Raw genomic sequence first — 16177 nt, forward strand, 5'->3', positions numbered from 1 at the left:
TACGTATCGGCAGGCGAACGAGTCGCGGAAGCATGGGTCGGGGACCCTGGACCCTTGGTCTGGCCCCCTGGCTTGCAAGCCTCGCTGGAAGCATTCAAACTAGTGCCTTCGCGCGACGCCGCGTCGTCCTCCTCCCGTTCCCGCCGCCCACAACCATGCGGCTCCCCTCATTGCTGAGGTTGCCAGTTCAATGCCGCAGCCGCCGCGCATTCCTTGTGTCTGCCTGCGTCCGCTGTGACACCACCATCTCCAAGACACCGACTCCCACCGTTCATCAACCATGAATCTTGCGCCCGGCATTGTGACCACCCCGGCTTCGAGCGCAGGGAGCAAAGACGACGGCTCGCGCGCTAGAGAGCTTTACAAATACTTTCTCCCATTCAACGACAGGTCTCCAGCTGCGCGTTCGGCCTCTACCGGATCAGTCCCCGACAAGGTCTTGACGTCGTTTGCGCAGCTGACAACTTTGCGACTCGACACAGACCGAGCCATCATAAGCCTGATCGACCGTGACACGCAGTACTTTGTCGCAGAGAGCACGCAAACGCTGGACCTAGAAGATGCAGAGAGCGGAACGACCGTGGCGGACCACATATGGGCTGGAGTAAGCTCCTTGACTGCACTCACAGGACATTTTGCTGACTGAATATTCCAAAAAGTGCGCCTCGGTTCCCAAGGCTGGCCGACTTTGTGAAAATACAATCCGGTCAAAATCTTCGAATGGCAAGCCTGCTTGTTACGAAATATTAGATCTCTCGCAGGATGAACGCTTCAACAAGCTACCGTTTGTCCAAGGACCACCGCACTTCCGTTACTATGTTGGCGTGCCGCTTCGGACCAAAAAGGGAGTCGCCATTGGCTCTCTTTTCGCAATGGACAATCGTCCGCGGGAACCATTGAGCGCCGCGTCCTTGAAGTGTACGTCTCTACCAAGGGAGGCAAAAGACAGGCTAACGCATGTACAGTTTTGACAACAATGGCAGCCAACGTCATGTCACATCTGGAATTGAAGCGCGAGAAAGAAGACCGCAAGCGGAGTGTCAACATGAACATGTGTTTGGCGGCCTTTGTCGATCCTGAAAACCACCTACGCAAACGAAAGCGCAACCCCAGCATCCAATTGGAACACACGCGGTCCAACAGCTCACTGGGTGACTACAAGACCTCGAGGAGCGCAAGAAGCGAGAGCGCCAAGACTAGGAGCCCGGTTGGGAATGGCAAGGCTCAAAAGATGCCAAAGTCTCCAGCAAAAGGCCCTCAGATGATTCGGAGGTTTGATCGGGAGCGTTCACACACAGAAGATTCCGATGAATCAGGAGATGATTCCGAGGTTGGGTCCCGCCCAAGGGTGGCAGAAGGAGATCGCCTAGAGACGCTGGAACGGGCTTCGGAATTACTCCTGGAATCGTTGTCTCTACACAATGGAGGCGGCGTTGTCTTCATGAGTACTGCTGCGGAGCTGCGTCCTGATGGCATTGGAAAGCCTTCCGTTTCGTCCAAGAAGATGCCGCTGTCCACGCTGCAAGACCTGCAAGATGACAATCCGTCTCCTCGAGATGAGGCACTGGCCGAGTTCATCCAGACTTCTCCAGAGGCCAACGTTAACTCTGCGAATGCTTCTCTTGATCCGAGCGAGCGGGCCGAAGTTTTGGCTTACTCGGAAGCAACGAGAACGGATGCTCCCAACTCCGACAGTCCATCATTCATACCACTGTCGCCCGTGGATCTCGCCAAGCTCATTCGACGTCACATGCGTGGCAAACTGTACAGCTTCGGAGACGACGGCCTAACTCAGGGGTCTTCTGGAGAGGAGACGCTCTCCAACTTCAATCTGGGACCCCCTGACAGGGGCCGAAAACCCGCCTCCAAGAGTGAAGCTGCTACACTCGCACGGCACTTCCCTGGTGCCCGACAAATTATTTTCATCCCAATTTGGGACGAGTCCTTGAACAGGTGGACGGCTTGTTTTTGCTATTCGTCGAGCGATTACAGGACCCTAAGTCATTCCCCGGACTTGACCCACGCAATATCGTTCGGATCCTGCGTGATGACGGAGATTGCCAGACTGGCAACCATTGTCGCAGACCAACAGAAATCAGATTTCATTGGAAGCATCTCACATGAGTTGCGTTCTCCTCTACACGGTATTCTTGCCTCTTGCGAGTTACTTGACGCCACAGAAACGACGTCATACCAGAAATCCTTGGTTTCCACCGCGGACAGTTGCGCCAGGACGTTACTGGACACAATCAACATGGTCTTGGATTACTCGAAGATAAACACGTTTGAAAAGAATATCCGAAAAGCCAAGAAGTCGCGCAACAAGGAGGCTTCGTCTCACGCTGCCAGCTTGATGGCCCAGCCAACCTTCAATATCTACGAAACAGTAGACCTCGCGGCCATTACTGAAGAGGTGGTTGAAGGTGTCTCCATTGGGCACGTCTTCAAGGACATTGCCAATCTAGAAGCCACGATCCAACGGCTCCCTACCTCTCCTTCTGCCGCCGGGAAAACCAGCCTTCCACCCATCACTAGATCCCCGGTCGAGGTCATACTCGATATCGAGGCCAGAGACTGGAATTTCATCACGCAGCCAGGGGCACTGCGCCGAATCACGATGAACCTCCTCGGAAACGCGCTCAAATACACAAAACAGGGCTTCGTCAAGGTGAAGCTCGAGGCCAAAGACCTCAAAAACCAGAGCAACTGCAAGAACGAGGGCCAGGAGCCTCAAGCCACAAGCATCGTGACCCTGACTGTGTCCGACTCTGGACAAGGCATTACGCCAGAATATCTCAACACGAAGCTGTTTGTTCCGTTCGCGCAAGAGTCAAATCTGAACCCTGGTGTGGGCCTTGGACTTTCTCTGGTGCGCTCCATCGTCGAAATGCTCAACGGAGAAGTCAACATTACTTCCGCCGTTGGAATTGGTACTGAGGTCTTCGTGACGCTTCCTATGGTGAAAGCGACATCAGGACCTGGAACTACAGCCAACTCGACCCCGTCGTCGGCGCCAGTGTCTGTGTCGTCGGGAGTGAACGAGACGTGTATCAAGACGACCCTGGACGAGGTCAGAGAGCTCAGCAAAGGGAAGACCGTGGCAGTCTACATTCCAAGGGATTACCGGATTATCGACGAATTGACGCGAATCTCAGTCGACAGCGTACGAGACACCATAACACACTACATGAAGGAGTGGTATGGGTTCACTCACGTGCTCGACTGGGTGCCCGGAGTCAAAGCAGACCTGGTTGGGTGCGACGAATTTGACTTGCCAGCCCTCCTTCAAGCATATCCAGCCATTCTCAGCAAAGCCCCTGACGCACCAGCTCTCCTCGTCAGTCGCTCAAACACCCAAAAGCACTCGTTGACCGATAGTCTACTCAAAGACGTCTACACCGAGTACCTCCCTCACCCGGTGGGCCCGTACAAGCTCAGTCGAGCACTACTCAACGTGCTGGGACATCGAGCTCAGCGCATGGCAGGCGGGAAGAAGGAAGGCCTCGAGACTGTCACTGAGCAGTCCATCGAGGAGACACTTTCGGCAGCGGCATCAATCCACCACTTGACCCTGCCACGGGAAGACAACGGGGCCGAGATTCGCGTCCTTCAACAGGGTGAAATCATCGGCAAAGAAGACAGCATCGCCGCGCAAATGGCGATGGGGACCATACCCGGAGCCCAAACCAACCCCGTCGAGCAGCAGTCCGAATTCCCCTTCCCCGCCAAAGCCGACGATTCCAACGGTGAGACCAACAAAAACAACAAACCACCCGCCATCGCAACCGAGGGACCACCGCTTCCAGAGCCCGTATCCTCGCCCAACCGCGCCCCCTCATTCCCGATGCCGACGCCCTCGCCCTACGCCACGCCAGCAGCGACACCAGCGGCAAACGCCCCCTCGCAACGGCCACCCCGCCTCCTCCTCGTCGACGACAACAAGGTGAACTTGCGCCTCCTGCGCACCTACCTGCTCAAGCGCGACCCGCTGCCGACCGCCTACACGGCGCAAAACGGCGCCGACGCCGTGTCGCTGTATACGCAGCTCCTGACGCAGCAGAACCCGCCCGCGCCGCCTGAGATCATCTTCATGGACATCAGTATGCCCGTCCTCAATGGCTTCGACGCTACGAGACAGATTCGCGAAATCGAGGCACGCTGGAATGCTGAGGCGGCGGAGGAGGCGGCGGCGGCAGCAACGATGACAGGCGGACCATCAGAGTCGTCGTCCACAGCGACAACGCAGGCCTCGACGCCCGCGTCGACACCTCCCACCGCCACCCCACCAGACATGATCACCAACAGCTGCAAGAAACAGCCCAAACAGCCCATCCCCGCCTCGCTCGTCGTGGCGCTGACCGGCCTCGCCAGCGCGCGCGACCAGAGCGAGGCCTTCGAGGCCGGCGTCGACCTGTTCCTCATCAAGCCCGTCAGCTTCCGCGAGGTGGGGCGCTTGCTGGATAATTGGATTGGCAGTGGCGGCAAGGATGTCACGCGCGTTGTCGAGATGGCGAAGACGAGTGGGGTCACCGCCGCGGCGGGGGCGGGGACTGAGAAGATGAAGGGGTTGGCGAGGAGTGTTGTTGCTGTTGAGAGGGGGAGGGAGAGGAGGGAGGTGTGAGGGCAAGGGGTGAGGCGTCAGGTGTCGGGCGTGAGGCAAGGGCTCAAGGTTTGGCTGATGTTGAAAAGAGGTGCCGAGAGGAAGGTCCTGTGCGGTGAACGTTTTCACTCTCTCTGCGCTCCCTCCTATTTCTTTTGCTCGCTCCTTTCCCCTGTGCGGTTGGTCGTTGGTAATCTTTTTCCCGGCGCTACCATCAGAATCTTTCACTTTCACGTTGGGCATTGTGGCTATCCACGAATCACGGCTGGGCGGGCGGAACGGACTGGCAGGAGGAAACTTTGAAATACTGTTGGGCGCTCTCTCTCTCTCTAGCTATCACGCTTTTCTTCGTTTTCTCTTTGTTCTGGCCTTGTCCTTCCCTTTCCCTGTCTATTTATTCTCTTTTTGTGCGTTCAAAGATCAGCGGCGTTGGAGGCGTTGAGATACCTATCTATTTTCCGTCTACACTTTCCGTCTTTGGCTTCCCTTGCGCTATTATAAATGTCTCAGATTGGAGCTGAATGGACCTGAATAAGACGAGATGAATGACGATCGATTCAATCTACGACTTTTGTGTAGTTGGGCAGTGGGTGTTGTGATGTGGCATTTGAAGGCTCCACGTCACCATCACTCATAGATCTCGAGGAGCCTCTCGAAATTGGGGATTGAGAGAAGTAATACGCGCCTCATTGTCTAACTACCTTAGCATACAAATCATTCCAAAGCGTCGGAGAACCCACGACGCAGTGCCTTGCGTCGTCGACCACTTGCCCAATACCCACTCGCTATCCAACCGTCATCCAAACCCGCCCCTGAAAACCAAGAAACTCCTATCGCAACCTACACGTCTACGCTTCTGGCCCACCCATCAAACATCCCCACCACATCTCCTACCCTTACGCCCCATCGTCCTCAATCTTGCCACCGCCCGCCATCGCGTCTCGCATGAGCGCAATACTCTCGTTGATCGCCGCGCCCTTTCCCCCCGTCCACGCCACGGCGCGCTCCACGCCCTTGATGCGATCTCGCACATCCTCGTACCACGGGCGGCTCTGCTGATCCGTGTCGCGCCACAGCGCCAGCAGCTCCTCGGCCTGCAGCACCGCGACGCGAGCGCGCGACGCCCGCGCCCAGAAAGCGTCGACGGCGGCGTGCGCAGCGGCCATGGCGGCGGGGTCAGGCGGGGACGCAGCGCCGGCACGGAGGCGGGCGAGCGTCTTGGCCTCATTGGAGAGGGCGGACGAGGAATCGTTCTTGCCGCCATCCGCGAGCTCCTTGTTGTTGTCGTCGGCGGAGGCGGAGCCGCTGCCCGTGACCTGCGACGAGTAGCTGGACGAGTAGGACGACAGGCCGGCGGCGCCGCGGCCGTGCTTGCGCAGCCACTTGCCGTGCGTCTTCTTGCGGCGGCGCGACGCCAGCGGGTCCGTCTGCGCCTCGACCTCGTCCAGCACCTCCTTCATCGCCATCCACCGCCGCCCGCCCAGCGTCTCCGGGAACCAGTCCACCAGCCGCGGCGGCCCCGCGATGCCGCCGATCTCCGCCGCGTCTGCGTCTTCCTCTTCTTTCGCCTTCGCGTCCGCCGAGCCCGGTGAGAGGTCGAAGTTGCCGGCGAACCACGCGGGGGGCTCGGTGATGGCGCAGCGGAGACCTTCGTTTTTGATCATCTCGTTGAGCGTGAGCGCCATGGCCGAGGCTTCGTCGACGAAGGTGGGGAAGTTGAGCGGCGTCACGAGCATGCGCGCGATGAAGTGGAATGTCCACCTGTTGATGCGCATGAAGAAGGACGTCGTCGAGAGGGCCGGGAGCGAGGGGTCCGGCAGCATGGGGTTCGTCGTGTCAAAGGTGCCGACGAAGTAGGTGGACGAGAAGTCGACCACGTATCTGTCGTGCGAGGGGTTGGTCATGTTTGGGTCTTGGAGCTTGTGGTTGCGCGGCGGGAGGAAGAGGGAGGCCGGGAGGTGCGGGTTGGTGACCACAGTCGACGGCGAGACGAACCTGTAGAGCGTTAGCCGTTTGCATGGCAGCATCGTCGATGGAAGTGATCTACATAATCCACTCTGCGGGCAACACGCCGTCTTCTGCCTGCTTGTTCAATTCCCGTGCAACAATTCCCAGCAGCCAGCTCCATTTGCCCCACCACCCCTCGAGCAACTCCTTCCTCAAGACTTCAAACCCATAGCCCCATCTCTCAGCATATCTCTCGTGCGTCTTCAATGCTCTCTCATACAGCTCATTATCAGGCTCATACTGCACCGACGCCGTGATGACTCTCTCAGTGTCTAGAGGAACTCTCCATTCCTCGCGGTGTCCGAGAGGATTCTGAAGCTTCGTGTGCGCAGTCTTCCAAAACGACGTCCCACGCAAGTGCGTGACGACGTTGGTCGTGGTCGTTGAGAACTGAGTTTGCGAGAGAATGGCGCTTCGCAGGAGCGCGAGGAGGCAAAAGACGACGAAGAGGGCAGTGATAAGGATGGCGCGCGTCTGGTGGTAGAGGAGGAGCATGGTGGTGCGCTTCCCGGACTTCCGCGAGTACGACGTCGCATTCGCCGCGCAACGCAGCTGCAGCGGGAAAAGAAACGTCGAAATACGATGGCAAGATCGACTCTACCAAAGAAATCGACGAGCGAAAGGGATATTGAGCAGTTCGAAGCGGAGAGGCAAACGTCAGCGACAAGTGATAACAAACATCACCACTTCGCCATTAAGGGACAGTGTTAGCTTTGGAGGGGACAGGTGGTAAAGCTCAGGTACCGCGCGATACGTAAGCCGCCCTGGGCAAACCCATCGGAGCCGTCGCTGTCTGGTCTGCCCAGCTGTTGGTTAGCTTTTGATTAGACTCCATAGGGACATGCTTGCTCACCCTTGATCTCCCAGCCATCCCGGGCAGAGAGCATCTTCCGGCACGCCGTGAATCCATGTCGGTTGCTCCGCCTTGCCGACTGGAATGTCGACTGGTACACAGTGACGTACACAAGGAGCAGCCCTACATTCGAGCAACCAGATGCTGCAGCGGACGAGGCGTAGGGCTTGGTCGATCCTCCGCAAGGGACAGCGCTACTGTGGAGAAGCGCCTTGGGGAAGGGCGCGCTGCGGCGCAGAGGCCAGTTGACGGGGCTGTGAGACTTGTTACATGGAGTACCCCTGCCGTGCCAGGAGGACTGCCGCCCTCGTGTTGCAGCAACGGAGCTAAATCTTTGAAACGTGACAGGTTGACCTCGGCGGGCGCTAAACTTGAAGAAATAGTATGCCGCCTTTCATTGCCCTTCGTGTAGACCATGCGAGACTTTTTGACGGCATGTCAATGGTCAGTGTAGAGCATTTTCGGGCAGGTCAATCAATTGTTTTTCTCTTGGCCAGTCGATCTGCGTACAGACAAAGAAAGACAAACCTGCGGTGAGGATAGCCTTTTTGAGGTGATTGGTGGGACAGTGCATGGAAGGGCATTGTCTCATGGTCGTATCGGGAATCATAAATGTCCTCATTCGATAGCAGGAACCAGTAAAGCGCTTGTCGCTCGTGTAACTCGTGGCCGTTCGGCTCATTCCTTCCTATCGCGACAATGGCATTTAGTAGTATCGCGTTCGAAAGCTCAGCCAAAGTCAAAGCCGGGGCGGGGAATATGCAAGCAGTCAAGCACCAGACAGATGAGAAGCATTTAAGCACCAAAGCGCCAGACATTGGAGCATCCTCACACCTCAAAGACAAGGCATCAAGAAACTCACAGACGGAGACGAGAAGCATTCAAGCCTCTTGACACAGTAAGCTGGTATGATTTCATTTTTGTTCACCAGTCCTCATTCAAGCCGCTGCCCTCACACAGCGACATTTTCAGGGTCGCCTTGCTGATTTTGTGTATCCAAAACTGTAGGAGATTCGTCTCTGTCCGTCTGTGCCTGAGACATTGAAAGCAAGTCTCAGACCTCGGCTGGAGAGGAGGCCACGTTACACCTCTCTAGAAGTTGCACACGATGCGTCTAGCAGACGCCGTGGGACTTGTCGTGCTTGCCCTGCAGCGAGTGGTCATCGGTGAAGTGGTTGTTCATGGTCTTGCGGCGGAACGCTCTGGCAGTGTTCTCGCGCAAATGTCTAGTCGAGGGTTAGTGGTTGCCTCTCAAAGGGAATATAAAAGGACTTACTGCTGGTGCTCCTCAATTCTGTGGGCGTCCATCTTGTCCAGAGTCTCCAGGGCAAGCTTAAAGTCCTGGATCAGGGCGTCACAACGGTGGCGAGAAAAGTCCTCCCTGACGACGACGCGCATCAACTTGAGCTTCTCGCTGTGGGGCGCCATGGTGTAGGCCGGGACGACCCAGCCGCGTTCGCGCAGCTGGTGAGCAATGGCAAACTCGTCATAGTGCTTGCCCTTGGCAGGATCGAGGCGGCAGGCAACTAGGGGAAGGCCCTTGCCACCAGTCTCGGACATGATGGTGAAGCCCAGTTGCTTCAGGGCACTTGCGAGGTAGTCTGAGGTGCGGGTAAGATTCATCATGATCGAACGGAAGCCATGCTTGCCGAGGCGGATCAACTGGTAATATTGGCCTGGTCAAGTTTTAGCTTGCGGGCAAAACGAGGGGTAGGGGAGGGGGTAGGGGTCAAAGTTGATGCCGATCGACGTTGGAAAAAAAGGGGGCCCACGCCACGCGTATGGACCTTTCCTATGTGCTACTCCTGACGTCTTCTTGACACCCACTGTGCGGATATTTGCGACTTACCGATAATTTGGCTGGCACCACGAGAAAAGTTGAGCGTGAACGAGGCCTGGTCAGCACCCAGGTAGTTGATGTTGAAGATGAGCTCCTTGGGAAGGAACTCGGGATCGCGCCAGACGACCCAACCCACGCCAGGGTAGACCAGACCGTACTTGTGGCCAGAGACGTTGATGCTCACCACCTTGGGCAGGCGGAAGTCCCACTCCAACTCGGGCGTCACGAAAGGCGCAACGAATCCTCCAGATGCGGCGTCGACGTGTATCGGGGTGTCAAGACCACGCTCTACCAGCAAGTCGTTGATTCCCTTGATGTCTTCGTACTGTTGGGGGTCAGTTTTTTTCAATCGCTTTTGTGACAGATTAGGAAACTCACCTCGCCCGTGTAGGTGGTACCGAGGATTGCGCAGATTCCAATGGTGTTCTCGTCAACGAGGTCGACAGCTTCCTTCGCGTCGATGACGTAGCGGTCCTTGGTGCAAAAGACATACTTTTCTTCGACCTCGAAGTATCTCGCGGCCTTCTCCCAGCAGACCTGGACGGCAGAGTTCATGATGATGTTGGGCTTGTCAAATGGCTTGCCCTCAGCCTTGCGCTTGTTCTGCCAGCGCTTCTTCATGGCGAGCACAGCGAGCATGATGGCCTCGGAGGAGCCAATGGTGCTGGTGCCCATGGCATTGCTGTCGTCCTCGTTGGACGGAATGTTGAAAAGGCGGGCAATCATGCTCACGCAGCGGTTTTGGATGTCTGAAGATCTGTTATTAAAGCCCACTTACCATCAAGATCAATACGTACCAGCGGATTGCGGGTACTCCTCGTAGTCAATGAAGTTCTTGGAGAAGCTCTCAAGCATGAGTTTTTCGGCCTCCTCCTCCATGTACGTCGTGACAAACGACGCCAGGTTCAACGTGGGCGTGCCGTCCAGGGTCAAGTCATCCTTGATCATCCTGTAGGCCACCTCCCTTGGCATTTCTTTCTCGGGCATCTCATGCCTGGGCAAATCCTCGACGGCAAACCTGGGCGGTGGTGTTAGACGCTAGTTTTGGTCTTCGGGGGGCGCTGCTTACCTGGAACCGTAGACAGAGGCCGTGATGGTGTCTGGCTCAAGATCCCGAAGGTCGAGGCTGCTCATGCCCTCGACCAGGGGCTCCGAGACCATCTTGTCCGTGGGGACGCGAGCTAGGTGGACCATGGTGAATGATGTAGTGAAAGCGAGGAGCTAGGGTAGTTGTGGTGATGATAGGATTGCAAGGTGTTCAAGAGTGAGAGTAGTGAGAGAGGAGAGGTTGTGGATGCAAGAGTGATGGAGGAGGGGGAGCTGAAGAAAAGAAAAGGCCAGGCCAGGGAGCACGGGGGTAGAGGTACAGGCGCGGGTAGGAGCTTGGCGCGGAAAGCTTGGGTGAGCTTGTTTTCCGGCGACGGTGATAGACCGGGCAGGAGAGGAGCAGCGGCAGACGAAACGTCGTGGAGGGCTGGCAGCCTGTCGCCTGTGTGTTCCGTTCCGTTTGACGCGGATGGGGTACGGGGCGTGGCAGTGCAGCCGTAAGGTGACGCGCTGCTGCTGCCCTGATTCCACCGGGGGAACATGCCGTCATGACGCACTTTCGCGCGCGCGTTCCTGACTACGCGTACTGTTCCGCCATCAAGCCTAGCCAGCCAAAGCCACCCACATCAGCCCTTCAAGAAGCATTCGCACACCTGGCTGCTCCTGTATCGCCAGTGTTGGCAACGTGGATGGACAGCTCTGGAAGCTTGTAGGTCGTAGGTGGTGGTAGCTCCCAGCTTCTAGCTCCAAGCTCCCTTTCGAAACGCCCCACCAGCGCCGATCCACTTCGACTGTGCGACAATTATCTTCCCCCGGCACTGACTTCCGACCCGACTGCCGCAGACACCCGAACTTCTTTTATCCCTCAAGACCAAGCCCAAGCCCAGCTCCAAACTGCTTCGTATCTTGCGACGCTCCGTTTGCTGTGTGCCGCCCACGACTCGCCAGCAATTTCGAGTGGGGCCCCATATCTCTCGCAACGACATCGCTAGCTGCGCCACCCGAGGCAGCTTCTGGAGCCACGACCCATTCCATCCTTTTTCAATATCGTCATTTTTCAAAGCCATTGCAGCAAGACATGAGCGTGAAAGACCATCCTATCCATTTGCTATGGCTTGACAATGGAACTTGTCGTCGGCTGAGCTGACAGCCCTGAGGCCCAAGGGCCGGCACTGAACTCATTGCTGTGATCCTCCTTTGGGATTGCCATCTCCTCCAACAAACCCCACACCGCTTGTCGTCTGGAGGTCTGTATTCTTTTCAAGAAACTCTTCAAGTGACATCCCCTGGAACTAGGAGTCAGTCGAGGAAGAGGCCTCGTAGGGAGACTTGACCTCTGGACCACCTTGGTTCCTGCGCAGGACCTTCTCCCAAGTCTTCTCAAAATCCGATTGCGTGAGCCTTGCTAAGGCGACTTTTTTCACCAACTTCTCTCCTGGGTTGTCTGGGTTGTCTTCAGCAGCCCTTTCGTTCGCGATTTGGAAGATTGGCTCGGCCCTGTGCTGGCAGTACTCTGAAAGAGCCTCGGCGTGCAATGGATGAAGAGGCTTCTTGTCTTGACGGACGACGAGGACACTGCCACAAGGCATTTGCCACTCGACTGGACACCATCCCCATCCGGCCTTTTCGCCTGGCTTCTCGTTGCAATTGATATGCAAGAAGGTCGCCTCTTGGTTGGTGCGTTCGAATCTCTGTCTCCAATCGACCTTTGCCTTGTACTTTCGCGTCGAGATAGGTATGCCGATCCGATCAGCAATCTCGGAGGTCCAACGGTCTCTGCGGAGTTCACCAGTAAAGACTCTATCGGTGACCAATACCCGGACCGCTTCAAACTTTGGCCTGCCGTATTTTTCCACATCACCTTCGCAGTTAATCCGGACTCCCCATACCGTGTCAGGGCAAGGGCGGTCAATGCGGTAGCTTTCCGCGAGATCGATTGCTTCGTAACTGTCTCCGAAGTTCTTGAGGTAGTCCTCCCAGTTTGTGTTGTCGGCAGACTTGGCGTCGGTCGACTCCGGATCCTCAAGATGGGTTCCCGCCGAATTGATTCTCCTGCTTCTGAAATGGTTCTTGAGCCCGTTCTGATGCTTGGATCTATAAATAGAGAGAAAATCAACGACGTGGCGAAAGTCGGCCATGTCTAGATCGCGGCATTGGTCATCGTCTTTGAGGCCATGAGTGCTGTACATGACCAGAGGGCCGCGCCAGTCGTAGAACTCGTAGGAGTCGGTAATCGCTCCGACGCAGCGGTTGGGCTTGGAGCCTTCGGCGAAGAAGTTGGCACGCCACACGAGCCAAATGTTGTTGGAAAGCAAGATGTCTAGCCTCGGATTGTGGTGGATCTGTAGAGTGGAAGAAGGCTCGCCAAGCTGGGACTCGCCTATACGCGCCTTCCAATTTTCATGTTGAACCCCATCTTCCCGAGGGTGTTCGCCCCGAGGGCAGTGAAGCCAAATCAAGTCCGGTTTCTCTCTGTCGTCGTGAAGCAGGAAACCGCGAATATGATCAGTGCTAGGTCGGGTCGAATCGTTGAATTCCGAGAATGTTTCGCAGAGCAGCTTATGGGTTGGCCAGTCGGCTTTTTGGCACTCGTTCGAGCAGTACCGAATGCCTTTACAGCGTTTGCATTGTCGAGCTTTCTGCTTGCCACACATGGCACAGCAGTGGGGGAAAATGGCCACAAGGGATCCAGACATCGTTCTTTGGGCGATGAGAAGAGTGTGGTGATGACAAGATAGTGAAGTTGGGGCCAGAGAGATACTCCGAGCTGATGGTTGTAGACCGAGAGGTTTGAGAGTCGGGTATGTTTGGGGCACAATTTGAACAAGCTCGAGTGCTCAGCGTTTTCTACCGCCTCTTTCAAGCCGTTGGTTGACTGGCAGACAAAAAAACTTCGCCCTGACCTGAGAGGTTCTGCTGATGACAATTGAGTAAGCAACCAGACGTGAGAAAGACAATTGAGGTGAATGAAGGCTCTGGGTGGAAGTACCGTAATGGAAGAAGGTCGCCCTGCCCAGTGTCCTCCCGTGTGGGCCGTCAAGCCAGGTCCTTGTTTCGTGAAGCGCAAGTGATTGCTGTTTGCGAGGAGGTTCGTATCCAAGTGGCAGAAAAGCTTACGCCTCTCGCCCTTGAGCGCGTTCAGCTCACCACCGTGGTTGTCTCAATGAGATTGAATCGAGCAGAGGCGTCAATTCAAGTGTCGGGTGCAGAGGAAGGGTTGTTGTCGGGGCGTCTTGATCTTAAGATATTCGAGTGTGCGCCTGCGCTAGGCCAGATTGGGAGGTGTACCTGCCCGGGCAGCTGCTCTCACGTTGGTCACAGGATCCTGCTCAAACGACACCACACGACGACACCACACGACGACACCACAGCCACGACGACGTTGAAATGATGGATCCGGAGCTTCTCAACGGTCGCAACAACAGTTGGGTGTTTTCTGGCTATCTACTCTCGCGGTGCTTGGAGATGGCATCGCTTTCGACACCCATCCAACGCAGCATGCGACCAGTCTCTGCTCCTTCCGTCAATCCAAAATCCTCCATTCTCATGACTACCATCTCAAGCACACATCCTTTTTCGCCTTCTACAACACCTGCCAACGACGATGAAGAAAATAGCCTTGCTCCAGCTCAAGTCCCTCCAGAATCAGTCCAAGGGCTAGACGACTTCATCAGCATTGGACTCAGGTTTTTGGGGCGTGAGAGTCCCGAATTGGAAGCCATGCTTTTCCCTGGACCCGGCCTGCAATCAGGAAGAGACCTCGTAAGGAGACTCGACGTGTGAGACTTTTGGCGTGTTGAGCAGAGCGGTCTTCCACTTGTTTTCGAAATCCGCCCGTGAAATCTTCGCAAGGGTGGCGTTCCTCACTGCAATGGTCCGCGGGTCGTTCGGATTGTTTGGGCAACGCTCGAGAGCCGCCTCGAACAAAGATTGGCATCTCGAGGAGCAATATACTGGAATCGCCTCCATGTGCAGCGGAAGAAGGGGCTTCTTGTCCTGGCGCACGACGAGAATGCTGCCTGCAGCGCCCTGCCAATCCATCGCAACCCATCCCCACCCAAGAGCATCTCCGGGCTTATCTGAGCAGTTCAAGAGCAGAAAGGTCGCCGCTTGGCTATCGAGTGAGCCGTCATTCGACCTCGCTGAGACCGGGTCTCACGCGTATCTTCAGATGAACACGGGTAGGCCGATGCGATCAGCAACATCAGAGGTCCAACGGTCCCGGTTGAGTGAGCCGCTGAAGGCAGGATCTGACAGCGGTACCGATACTGGCTCGAACATGGGCCTTCCGCGCCTCAAGTCAACCATTAAGTTGATTCGAACACCCGATATCATTTCATCGGCGCTGGTTTCTCTGGGCTTGGGGGAGTCGAATGTCATGGTTTTGAAGCCGTACGTTTCTTTGAGGTATTTGTTCATGGGGTTGGGCTCCTTGTTCCTGGTCAGGTACCAGTTGAGCCAATCGACGATGTGTCTGAAATCGGCAAGACTGAGGTCGCGATACTGATCTGGGAACTCTCCCCGACCATGCATGCCAAACGCGACTACGGGACCGCGCCAGTGGGGAGGGGTGCTTGGGTTCGTGATTGCTCGGATGCAACGGTTGAGTCTTGAGCCGTCATCGAAGAAATTGTCGCGAAATGCGATTCAGGTGGTGTTGGTCAGATCGCGTTTGAGTCTTGGGTTTTGAAAGATGTTGGAACTGTCCTCATCCGCCCTTAGGAATGGCTTGGGGTCTGCGAGCTGATAGCCCCACTCTTCGCCCTCGTCAATCCAAGGGCAGTGGATCCAGACCAGCTTCGGCTTCTCTTGGTCGTCAGGAAAAAGGATGGCAGAAAAGTGGTTCTTGCTGGGTCGCTTCGACTTTTCCAAGAATTCCGAAAGGGGACGACACAGCAGCTTGTGAGATGCCCAATCAGCTTGCTGGCAGTTCTTGGAGCAGTATTGAGTGCTGTGACAGCGTGCGCATTGCCGCGAGTCTGGCTTATCGCACATGGTGCAGGGGCTCGAAAGGGTAGCCATAGTCGCGTTCGTTGTGAGAGAAAGACAGCGGCTCTTGGAAGTGGGAGTTGGGAACGAGCAAGACACCTGAACATAGCGATATGTAGATCGCTAGTTTAGAAAAAACTCTGAGCTGAAAGCACTAAGTTGAAAGTTTGACACAATCCAGTGTCTATCCGTTTTGACTGCTGTTGTCAAATCAATGATTGGCTGGCCAATATGCCCTTTACCGTGGACGAATGTGTGGTCGATGTTTGAGGAGGCAATCGGATTTTTGGATGGTGGCTCCAGAAACACGCCTCACGGCCTATCTGCGACAGCTGTTGCGATGCAAGCTTGCTCTCAGTCGTTGAAGATCAAGTTGACATGTTTCTTGCCTAGCGCGTGGTGTTGCAAAGATGCCCCCCCGTTCGCTCCGGACACACGCTAAGCCGAATTGGGTTCGTTTGTCGGCCTAGGGCAGCTGCTACTCTGACCTTCCATACCTTCACTCCCGTCCTTCGCCACAACCCGGCATCGTCTCTTCGACATTCACGGCAATTGGAACTTCTCACCCGACAACCTCCCCCTCCAAACCAGTTGAAATGGCACTCTTCTCCTCTTTGCCCACGTTTCATTCTAAACAGCCGAAGACAAAGAGAGGGCTGCCTCTTGCCTTGTGCCAGTCCGTTGCGCCTTTCGGTACCCGCATCCGTACTACCCACCGTACAACCTGTCAGCAGCATTGAAGACGATGGCCTTTCTCCAGCTCCAGTCAATCCCTCCAAAATCAGTCCACGGACGCCAACGCCTCTTTTATCCCAGTCCAGCTGCCGAAAGCTCCACAGAA

General features: G+C 55.9%; 6 protein-coding genes across 6 annotated transcripts; 2 read left to right on the forward strand and 4 right to left on the reverse strand.

Moving 5' to 3' along the window:
• Positions 1–2: 2 nt before the first annotated feature.
• Positions 3–4889, forward strand: J3D65DRAFT_427940 (uncharacterized protein). The gene is made up of 3 exons (XM_066796160.1): positions 3–604; positions 660–918; positions 966–4889. The coding sequence occupies exons 1-3, from the start codon at positions 281–283 to the stop codon at positions 4619–4621; spliced, it is 4239 nt and encodes a 1412-aa protein (XP_066653626.1). The 5' UTR covers positions 3–280; the 3' UTR covers positions 4622–4889.
• A 567-nt stretch (positions 4890–5456) lies between these two features.
• Positions 5457–7278, reverse strand: J3D65DRAFT_428128 (uncharacterized protein). The gene is made up of 2 exons (XM_066796164.1): positions 6648–7278; positions 5457–6595 (listed from the first exon to the last, which is right to left on the reverse strand). Exons 1-2 carry the CDS (start codon positions 7100–7102, stop codon positions 5497–5499), a joined length of 1554 nt encoding a protein of 517 aa, XP_066653627.1. The 5' UTR covers positions 7103–7278; the 3' UTR covers positions 5457–5496.
• A 1179-nt stretch (positions 7279–8457) lies between these two features.
• Positions 8458–10694, reverse strand: J3D65DRAFT_428090 (pyridoxal phosphate-dependent transferase). Its single transcript, XM_066796163.1, has 6 exons — positions 10370–10694; positions 10098–10318; positions 9679–10049; positions 9310–9625; positions 8737–9136; positions 8458–8686 (listed from the first exon to the last, which is right to left on the reverse strand). The coding sequence occupies exons 1-6, from the start codon at positions 10492–10494 to the stop codon at positions 8575–8577; spliced, it is 1545 nt and encodes a 514-aa protein (XP_066653628.1). The 5' UTR covers positions 10495–10694; the 3' UTR covers positions 8458–8574.
• An 817-nt stretch (positions 10695–11511) lies between these two features.
• Positions 11512–13255, reverse strand: J3D65DRAFT_428085 (uncharacterized protein). Its single transcript, XM_066796162.1, has one exon. It carries the CDS (start codon positions 13041–13043, stop codon positions 11640–11642), a length of 1404 nt encoding a protein of 467 aa, XP_066653629.1. The 5' UTR covers positions 13044–13255; the 3' UTR covers positions 11512–11639.
• A 521-nt stretch (positions 13256–13776) lies between these two features.
• On the forward strand, positions 13777–15281 carry J3D65DRAFT_629368 (uncharacterized protein). The gene has a single exon (XM_066800737.1). The coding sequence runs from the start codon at positions 14219–14221 to the stop codon at positions 14852–14854; it is 636 nt and encodes a 211-aa protein (XP_066653630.1). The 5' UTR covers positions 13777–14218; the 3' UTR covers positions 14855–15281.
• On the reverse strand, positions 14995–15369 carry J3D65DRAFT_669037 (uncharacterized protein; the record flags this gene model as incomplete). Its single annotated transcript, XM_066803161.1, has 1 exon — positions 14995–15369. One exon carries the CDS (start codon positions 15367–15369, stop codon positions 14995–14997), a length of 375 nt encoding a protein of 124 aa, XP_066653631.1.
• Between the last annotated feature and the right edge of the window lie 808 nt (positions 15370–16177).

Source organism: Phyllosticta citribraziliensis (genome assembly GCF_038025025.1).
Source record: "Phyllosticta citribraziliensis strain CPC 17464 chromosome Unknown J3D65scaffold_8, whole genome shotgun sequence".
Lineage (NCBI taxonomy): Eukaryota > Fungi > Ascomycota > Dothideomycetes > Botryosphaeriales > Phyllostictaceae > Phyllosticta > Phyllosticta citribraziliensis.

Excerpts from the sequence above, each read along its gene's own strand:
- J3D65DRAFT_428128 (XM_066796164.1), bottom strand. The coding sequence starts at position 7,102 with ATGCTCCTCCTCTACCACCAGACGCGCGCCATCCTTATCACTGCCCTC. Across the intron at positions 6,596-6,647 it reads TTGCCCGCAGAGTGGATTAT|GTTCGTCTCGCCGTCGACTG; the intron begins GTAGATCACTTC and ends AACGCTCTACAG.
- J3D65DRAFT_629368 (XM_066800737.1), top strand. The coding sequence starts at position 14,219 with ATGGTCCGCGGGTCGTTCGGATTGTTTGGGCAACGCTCGAGAGCCGCC.
- J3D65DRAFT_427940 (XM_066796160.1), top strand. The coding sequence starts at position 281 with ATGAATCTTGCGCCCGGCATTGTGACCACCCCGGCTTCGAGCGCAGGG. Across the intron at positions 605-659 it reads CGGACCACATATGGGCTGGA|TGCGCCTCGGTTCCCAAGGC; the intron begins GTAAGCTCCTTG and ends TATTCCAAAAAG. Across the intron at positions 919-965 it reads GAGCGCCGCGTCCTTGAAGT|TTTTGACAACAATGGCAGCC; the intron begins GTACGTCTCTAC and ends ACGCATGTACAG.
- J3D65DRAFT_428090 (XM_066796163.1), bottom strand. The coding sequence starts at position 10,494 with ATGGTCCACCTAGCTCGCGTCCCCACGGACAAGATGGTCTCGGAGCCC. Across the intron at positions 10,319-10,369 it reads GCCTCTGTCTACGGTTCCAG|GTTTGCCGTCGAGGATTTGC; the intron begins GTAAGCAGCGCC and ends ACCACCGCCCAG. Across the intron at positions 9,626-9,678 it reads GTACCACCTACACGGGCGAG|TACGAAGACATCAAGGGAAT; the intron begins GTGAGTTTCCTA and ends GACCCCCAACAG.
- J3D65DRAFT_428085 (XM_066796162.1), bottom strand. The coding sequence starts at position 13,043 with ATGTCTGGATCCCTTGTGGCCATTTTCCCCCACTGCTGTGCCATGTGT.